This window comes from Cebus imitator, unplaced genomic scaffold, assembly GCF_001604975.1.
Source record: "Cebus imitator isolate Cc_AM_T3 unplaced genomic scaffold, Cebus_imitator-1.0 Scaffold172, whole genome shotgun sequence".
Taxonomy (NCBI): domain Eukaryota; kingdom Metazoa; phylum Chordata; class Mammalia; order Primates; family Cebidae; genus Cebus; species Cebus imitator.
Window position 1 is genome coordinate 2,039,663 of NW_016107487.1, and position 9,021 is coordinate 2,048,683.

A 9,021-nucleotide genomic window follows, 5' to 3' on the forward strand; every position below is an offset into this window, starting at 1 on the left:
TGCACCATTGCACTCCAGCCTGGGCTATGGAGTGAGACTGTCTTTTTAAAAAAAAAAAAAAAGATGAGCCTGTAACATTTTGTTGTTTCAGGCCTTCAAAGGATGATGAGGACAAGTCAAAGGACACAGAAGCCAGCTCAAAGGGCTTCCACTGGCCAAATCAGGGACAAGCTGAGCATCAGAATGTAAAAGGTTAAAATCTACCGGATACAATAGGAAACCACAAGTTTACATTGATCAAACTTTTAAAATGAATAAACGGAAGGTTTACAATTTACATAGTTTCAAAGTAGCCACTTACAACTTGCTTATTAATTATTAAGGTAGGGAAAATAGTAACTTGGCTGTGGAGAAGCCTAGCAGACTCCCCTTTAATCAAGTAATCAAAGCGAACGTTGTTGGTATGGGACAAACTGAAATCACACTGGGCAGAACACAGCATCACTTCTGTGATATTGCTGCCCGAGGTGTGTGACCTGAGTTTCATCATGAAAATATATCAGATAAGCCCAAATTGAGAGACAGCCTTCAAAATCCAGTATCAAGGTCACAAAAGTCAAGGAAAGTTGATGAACAGTTCTGAACTGAAGGAAACCGAAGAGACTTGAGAACTAGATCCAAGAGTTGATTCTGATCTAGATTCTTTTGCTACAGAAGACATGATAGGAACACCCAGTGAATTTCAAGAATGGAGTCTGCAGGTTGGATGGTGGCAAGATGACTATGCAAGCATCCTAAGTGTGGTGGGTGCTTTGGAAAAGGGCAGCAGGCTTGAATGTGCACAGATCACCAGGGGATCTTAAGATGCAGACAGGCTCTGACTCAGTGGGCCTGGGTGGGGCCTGAGACTCATTGGGACCTACCCAACCAGCTCCAGCTGTACCCATCCTGCTGTGCCAGAGACGATACTTGGAGTAGCAAGGCTCTAGCGAACCTATAAAGAGTATTGGCTATTTGCCTCCCCAACACCCATCTTCCCCTTCTTTTGATTCTAAACTCTAATTTTCCTTTGGGACCATCCTCTCCTGCCCTCTGTGCACCTGTTTTAGGTCAGATAGTCCCCAACCCTCAGGCATGAAGTGTGCAACCTGGCCCTGTGCCACCCCCTCCTCTGGCCACTGTGAAAGGTTCAAGGCTGGTCCTGAAACCCAGGCAGGCCTCATCCTCTATCACACTGCTATGAAAAAATATCCAAGACTGGGTAATTTATAAAGAAAAGAGGCTTAATTGACTCACAGTTCAGCACGGCTGGGGAAGCCCTCAGGAAACTTACAATCACAGTGGAAGACACCTCTTCACAAGGGAGCAGGACCAAGAATGAGAGCTCAGCGAAGGAGGAAGCCCCTTATCACACCATCAGATCTCGTGAGAACTCACTGTCAGGTGACCAGCATGGGGGAAACCACCCCTATGATTTAATTATCTCCACCTGATTCTGCCCTTGACACGTGGGGATTATTACAATTCAAGGTGAGATTTGGGTGGGGACGCAGAGCTAAACCATATCAGTCAGTGAAATGCAACTCTAAGAAGCCTGGCTGAGTTAACACAGCCTCTACAGGCCCCATTTGTGTTCTAGAGCCTTCCTGAGCTCCTAAGCCTTACAGGGACTCAGGTCTTGCCCCCTGCCCTATAACTCCAAAGGCTTTTCTGACCCTCCACATGACTCCACCAGAAAGTATCCATGTGCCCTTAGAAAAATGAATTTTTGCTTCAGTTTTCACACCTATAAAGTGGGATACCACTAACCTCAAAGGATAGCTCACCTGAAGTGTTTTGCCCAGTACCTGCCACAGAGTAGATGCCCAATAAATTTTTAATTGTTCACGTTGGCTTTTGGAGCCCATGACCCCACACAAAAAGAAAGGGTGGCATCTTGCTGGTACATCTTAGGTCACATTCTGTATTGATGATGGCTCCCACGAAGTGTGGGGCCCCTGGAAGATGAGACCAGATCTGCTAGCTACTGTTATTCTCTCTGGGTTCTAACAATTCCTGCAGTCTAGCTACTCAATTTATTCCTAGTTTGCTCCCATCCTATATCGCGTTGCCTATATACACACATATCAAAAGGAAATAAATTAGCAACGTTGTAGGCGCCACTGAGTGCAGGTTTTCTCACTCCCAGTCTTCAGTCTCCTGCCAGTGAGCAGAAATCCCTTTCGACTGTCTTTATTCTACTGCCATCCTGTGGCCGGTCTGTGCCACTGCAGCACTGTGGGCCAGATGTAGCTGAGCTTCTTAGGGTCATTGTCCTCATTGTCCCCAGGAAGGGGCTCCTGAGGAAGGAGTGCAGTTGAAGGGTCTGCTCGGGTCCCCCACCAGCGGGCAGGCGCCCGGCATGAATCACCAGTCTTGACTTGGTTTCTGTTTGATGAACCTTAAGGACACGTAGTACAGGACCATGAAGCCACTGCTGAGGCCAATGACGATGAGGTAGATGGCGTAGAGAGGGTACGAGTTCAGCTCCATGGCACTGAGGATCTGGAGACACAGACATGCAGCGGGCTCGTTAGGAGGACAGGCAGCCAGACATCCAGCCATTTAGAACCTGAGGGCTTCCCCGCTTACTTTATCTCCTGGGACCGGGATGGTGAAGTTGCCCACGGGCATTTTATAAGCTCTGCCGCTGAACTGAATCTTCATCAGCCCTTCAAAACACCACCGCAGGAAGGACACTTTGGAAATCCACGCGGGCACTGGAGACAGAGAGCCACATTACTCACAGGTCTCCCTCATATTCTCACAGCTTCCCCATTTCGCATGGTCTCCCCCGTATTCCCACAGTCTCCCCATATTCCCATGGACTCCCTATATTCGTACAATCTCCCCATATTTCCACGGTCTTCTTTATATTGACATGGTCTCCCTCATATCCAGTCTCCTCATATTCCCAGTCTCCCCATATTCCCACAGCCTCCCCATATTCCCACAGTCTCCCCATATTCCCACAGCCTCCCCATATTCCCACAGTCTCCCCATATTCCCAGTCTCCCCATATTTACACTGTCTTCCCATATTCTCATAGTCTCCTCATATTCTCAGTCTCCCCATATTCCCATGGTCTCCCCATATTCACACATTATCCCCATACTCCCACAGTTTCCTTTATATTGACATGGTCTCCCCATATTCCCATAGTCTCCCTATATTCTCAGTTTCCCCAGATTCCCATGGCCTCCCCATGTTCTCATTGTCTCCCCATATTCTCATGGTCTTTATATTGATAGTCTCCCCCATATCACAGTCTCCCCAGATTCCCATGGTCTCCCCATATTCTCAATCTCCCCATATTCTGAGAGAATAGCCTTGGAAAGCCACGTGATCTCCTTTATATTGACAGGATCACACCGTTTCCCCATATTCCTATGGTCTCCCCACATTCCCACAGTCTCCCCCACCTGCACAAGGGCACATCGCACTCTGAGACAGCGCCATGATGGCTCTGGCCCAAGTCCTCTGATAAGCAAGGAGGGGAGAGAGGCCAAGAGGCAAAAGGGCAGAGAGGCTTCTGGGGACGTGGACTGGGGCCGAGGGAGCTGAGAGGCCATGGGGTCACCCACATGTCTGATCCATAGCAGTTCTTGAGAGGGATTTGCTGAGGCGCCCTGCATGTGGCAGCTTCATGGAGTATGTGGGCTGAGGAGACTCAGCAGCCCCACACCAGAGACGGTGGAGCCTGTGCCCTGATCCTATGGGGGTGGCATGGTACGGGGTGGGGGAGGAGGCAATGAGCCCTGCCCGGATGCATCAGGAAAGGCCTGGCAGAAGTGAGGCCTATGGAAGGAGGGGCATGACATTCCCAGAGACAGCAGCCGGGCAGGCCCAGAGGTGAGAGGGTGGGGTGTGCTGGGGGCTTCAAAAAGCTGGGAGGCTGCAGGGACTGAGCAGCCCTGGAGGCTTTGAACAAAGAGGTGCATGGGTTTGCCCTTGGAAAGCTCTCTGCATGCCTGAGTCGACGGGGATGTGGAGGGCCCAGGTCACAGAGACCAGACTATGGCAGTGGCCCAGGCTCCAATGATTGCGTCCAGGGCTAGGGACACAGTCAAGCAGATATTTCAGAGAAACCAGAGGCAGAATCGACCTGGCTCACAGGTGGATGTGGAGAGGGAGGGAGAGAGTCGAGGGCGACTTCTGGGTATCGGCTGTGGGACAGGAGGAGGTGCATCTGTCTCCTCTAATGGAATCGTTCCTCTGCCTGCAGGACAGTGGGCAAAGGCTTCTGCTTCCAGAAGGGCCAGCCTCGAGTTGGATCTAAATAGCGAGTGACCATCTCCGGACAAAAGCAGGCTTCATCCAGCCTCATGAGGCCTAACGAAGCTGGCCCAGGCGCGGGGAGCAGGCCTCACCTGTCCACAGGCTGCTCAAGGTTATCATGAAGCCCCCGGTGAGGTAGAAGGAGTTGTAGAGGGCGTTGCTGAAGAAGGAGGCCATGTGGAAGGTGGGGAACATGGCCGCGGAGGCTAGGGCCATAATCCTGCAGCAGAAGACCACCAGCCACACCAGCAGGAAGTGCAGCAGGAAGGGCTGGAGGCCCGGCCTCAGGTTGGCCAGCCAGTAGATGGGCATCCCATAGATGATGATGTAGGCACAGTGCTCCGGAAGCTCCCCAAGGACCTGCAAAGAACAGCCTTGCAAGGATGTGAAGCCAGCACCTTCACTGCCATTATTATAAACCTTTTTTTTTTTGAGACAGCTTCGTTCTTGTTGCCCAGGCTGGAGTGCAACGGAGTGATCTCGGCTCACTCCAGCCTCTGCCTCCTGGGTTTAAGTGATTCTCCTGCCTCAGCCTCCCGAGCAGCTGGGATTACAGGCATGTGCCACCATGCCTGGCTAATGTTTGTGTTTTTAGTAGAGATAGGGTTTTGCCATGTTGGCTAGGCTGGTCTTGAACTCCCAACATCAGGTGATCCGCCCACTTCGGCCTCCCAAAGTGCTGGGATTACAGGCATAAGCCTCCATGCCCGGCCTATTATAAACATTTAAAAGTAGCAATGCCCGCCATGGCACCCTTCCCTCCTGATGAGGCTGTGGCAGGAGGGTGTGCTGGGACCCAGGCACGTGAGCTCAGTTCTGGCTTCCCTCTTGCAGATGCCAAGTGCTCCCTCTAGGGCAGTTCAGCCTGTTTCCCCACGGTGGCGGTGGGTACCTGCTATCCTAAGACCTGGTTTCAGGTCCCTACTCCTCCTGACCAGACCGAATAGCTGTGTAGCCTTGGAGAGCCACGTGGCCTGTCTGAACCTCTGCTTCCAGGAAACACCTGCCTGGCCTGCTTGGGGGCCACAGTGAGGCTCTGAAGAGGTCAAATACAATTAGGCCTTCTTTTGTTTAGATTCCTCCTGACCACAAAACTATCATTCCTGATCCACAGTCCTGGTCGTTTAGTAAATGTTTAAAATAAAAGGTCGAGTCTCTGAAACTCCCCTAGAAAATGCGGCATCTGCGACTTCATGTGCCACATGCCCTCATGGTTCAGAAGAGCCTTCCTTGTAGCAATGTTTTCTCCACACTTATCCCCACCCTGGTGGGGGGGGGCACTTGCTCTCAACCCTGCCCAGTCACCTTGGCAAAGAAATATGGACCAGTGGTGTACAGCCCGTCTTCCAGCTCATAGTAAAGCATCGCCCTCTCTGAGTAACCTAAAAAATGGGAGAAAGGAGAAGAGAATGAAAAAGTAGAAGAAATCTACAGTGTTTCTGTTTTGGCAACTCTCAATACAATTCAAATTAGTTGAATTGAATCATACTGCCTAAGTCTCTTATATATATAAAAAAAAAAAGTAGGCACAGAAAAGCCACCCTAATTTAGATCTTTGATGAGGCTCTGCACGTTTTGCAAGTCTGTAGCTTGTGTTCTGCTGTCAAATATAAATCCTGCTAGGATAGGAACAGCTAAGACTCGGTAATTTGCTTTCATTTGCATACTGATATTAACATACAAACTTTAAAAACATTATTGTGTTGTATATCACAATCATGATGAAATCAAACCCGTTCTCCCCAGAAGCTCAGAGGAACACAGCTCAGAGGTGGCTGAGGTCCTCCCTGGCCACGCCAGCGGGCCACACCCACTTTTGGAGATGACATCCAGAATGACGTTGAAAGGGATGAGAGCGCCGATCATGAACAAGAGGGCGGCTGTGTCCATGAGGGAGAGCTGGATGCTCCCATGGCCAAAGTAGAGGAAGCCAATGGTCAGCGACATCAGACAGGCCTCCGCCCCGTGGATGAGGAGGGTGGGCAGGTCTCGGAAGTCGTTGGAAATCTGACGACTTAAAAACCAAGAGGAAGAGATGCTCAGGTGACGGCACACACCAGCCCTGTGGCCTTGGGAATGTCACCATCTCTGTAAGCCTCGTTTTTCTCATATGCAAAATGGGGGTGGGAATCACAGCCTCACAGAGCTGCTCTGAGGATTAAATCAGAAAATTGATGACAGCATCTGTCCCAAAGTAGCTACTCAACGAGTGATTGTTGCCTTTATGGTCAATGTATCAGCTTGGTAATGTTACTTAAAGAAACGATTCTGAGGAAAACCTCAGTTAGGTCCTTAAAGATGGACAGACAGGCCGGGCGTGGTGGCTCATGATTGTTATCCCAGCATTTTGGGAGGCCAAGGCAGGCGGATGGCTTGAGGCCAGCAGATGGAGACCAGCCTGGCCAACATGAAGAAACCCTGTCTCTACTAAAGACACACAAAAAATTAGCTGGGCGTGGTGGTGCACACCTGTAATCCTAGCTACCTGGGACGCTGAGGCCAGAGAATTACTTGAACCCGGGAGGTGGAGGTTGCAGTGAGCTGAGGTTGACCTAGGGCACTCCAGCCTGGGCAACAACAGAGGCTCTGCCTAAAAAAAATAAAAGATGTACACTCAAGGATGTCGGCTGCCTCATTGCTTATAGCAGCAAAAGCCTGAAGATATTCTGGCCATCAATATGGACTTAACAGGTTGGGGGGTGATTATGTCTAGACTCACTGGAACACCAAGGAAGCCCCAATCAGACGGGAGGTAGAGGCGCTGCCCTAATTGGAAAGAAGCTGGTTGCAGACCGGCATGCAGATCATGATCCCACTACGTTTAGAAACGTGTGTGTGTGTGTATAGAAACATCAGGAAAGACACACACCACATAGTGCCGTCTGCTTTTCTTTGAGGGCTGATGTGGCCGGGACTTCCCTTTTTACTAGAGATTTTCTCTTATGGTCTCCATTACTTACAAGTTCCCTATGCTATTTCTACGATCTTCCAGCTGGTGAGGATATCTTAATTTTGTTTAAAGAATAAAAGTAATTGCGGTGTTCTGTGTCACGCTGAGGGCTAGTGCTAGTCCCAGCAATACGGTTTTCTTTTTTTCTTTTTTTGAGACAGGGTCTTGCTGTGCTGCCCAGGCTGGAGTGAAGGTACGATCATGGCTCACTGCAGCCTCAACCTCCAGGAATCAAGCAATTCTCCCACCTCAGCCTACCAAGTCGGCCCACGCCACTGTAACTGTATTTTTTGTAGAGATAGGCTTTTACCATGTTCCCAGGCTGGTCTCAAACTCCTGAACTTAAGTGATCTGATGCCCACAGCCTCCCAGAGTGATGAGATTACACGGCTGAGCCACCACACCCCACTGGAGGCTGTTTTTTCAAATGTTCTACCTCTCGCTTCTTCCTTCAAATTCACTCTACATAGAAAGGGCTTAATGTGATACACAAAGACTTGGCGTGGGGGTCAGTAATAAAATGACAGATAATTACCGGATCAGCGTGGTAAACTGCTGCACCGCCCCAGGCATCTTCGTAGGACTCGGGAGGCAGTTAGTGTCTGGTGGGGCCAGGCTGTAGGGAGGCAGAAGATGTGGCCAGGTCGGGGGGCAGCCACCTTCTGCAGGGAGCTCTCCTCTCAGAGCCGCCCACTGCCTTACCTTTCCACACAGATGTCCTCATCAAGATCCTTTGTCTCTGCTTTCCACAGAAAGTCATCCAAGTCACGCACTTTTTCTAGAAACAGGGCTGCAAGTGACTGAGCCTTCTCCCTGGTGGCCACTTCCTGTTCTCTGCTGCGCCTGTCGATGCTGGTCAGGTCCACTGCAAGCAGTGGATGTGGAGTTATGAGTGGCCTGGTCCCTGGCACCTGCTCACAAGTGAGGAGCTTGGTGCATGCCCAGCCCACAATGCTGGTCAGTCCTCAGGGGGCTCCGGGACATGCTCCGCACCCTCAGCCATGAAACAAGGGACAGAACAGAGAGAGGCAGAGGGACCCCAAGGGCTGGGCCCTCACCCTGCCAGGCCTGACCACATCAGCAGAAGCCTCAGGAGAAGGGCAGTGGATCAAAAAATGGGCAACAGGACAGGCCCTGCCCAAGTCCCACTACCCTGGCTCATTTTGGGGACATCTTAGGACAGAGCAAGAGCCTTCAGAGCCAAGGGCCACATCACAGTCATACTCTGGCTCCAACTCCAGCTATCCAGGAAGCTTTTGATGAGGACTCAGTGCCCCTCCATGGGGAGAAGTTGGGCTGGTCAAGGGGAGCTGAGTAGTTGGGTTCCCAGTTAGTGAAAGTTCTATCCAGATAGATAGTGAGAGTTCTGCCCAGATGGTGAGAGTTCTACCCAGATGGTGAGAGTTCTACCCAGATGGTGAGAGTTCTACCCAGATGGTGAGAGTTCTACCCAGATGGCGAGAGTTCTACCCAGATGGCGAGAGTTCTATCCAGATAGATAGTGAGAGTGCTGCCCAGATGGCGAGAGTTCTATCCAGATAGATAGTGAGAGTGCTGCCCAGATGGCGAGAGTTCTACCTAGATGGCGAGCGTTCTACCCAGATGGCGAGAGTTCTACCCAGACGGCGAGAGTTCTACCCAGACGGCGAGAGTTCTACCCAGACGGCGAGCGTTCTACCCAGACGGCGAGAGTTCTACCCAGATGGCGAGAGTTCTACCCAGATGGCGAGCGTTCTACCCAGATGGCGAGAGTTCTACCCAGATGGCGAGAGTTCTACCCAGATGGCGAGAGCTCTACCCAGATGGCGAGAGCT

General features: G+C 50.8%; 1 protein-coding gene across 1 annotated transcript in view; it reads right to left on the reverse strand.

The window, feature by feature from the left end:
* Positions 1 to 227: 227 nt before the first annotated feature.
* Positions 228 to 9,021, reverse strand: part of ABCG8 (ATP binding cassette subfamily G member 8) — a 26,198-nt gene continuing 17,404 nt past the window's right edge. Inside the window, exons 7-13 of the mRNA XM_017544848.2 lie at positions 7,910 to 8,072; positions 7,743 to 7,823; positions 6,072 to 6,271; positions 5,563 to 5,639; positions 4,350 to 4,617; positions 2,572 to 2,699; positions 228 to 2,484 (exon numbers count right to left, since the gene is read on the reverse strand). Coding sequence (XP_017400337.1) covers positions 2,347 to 2,484; positions 2,572 to 2,699; positions 4,350 to 4,617; positions 5,563 to 5,639; positions 6,072 to 6,271; positions 7,743 to 7,823; positions 7,910 to 8,072 — 1,055 coding nt within the window. The 3' untranslated portion in view covers positions 228 to 2,346. The remainder of the gene's footprint in view (positions 2,485 to 2,571; positions 2,700 to 4,349; positions 4,618 to 5,562; positions 5,640 to 6,071; positions 6,272 to 7,742; positions 7,824 to 7,909; positions 8,073 to 9,021) is intronic.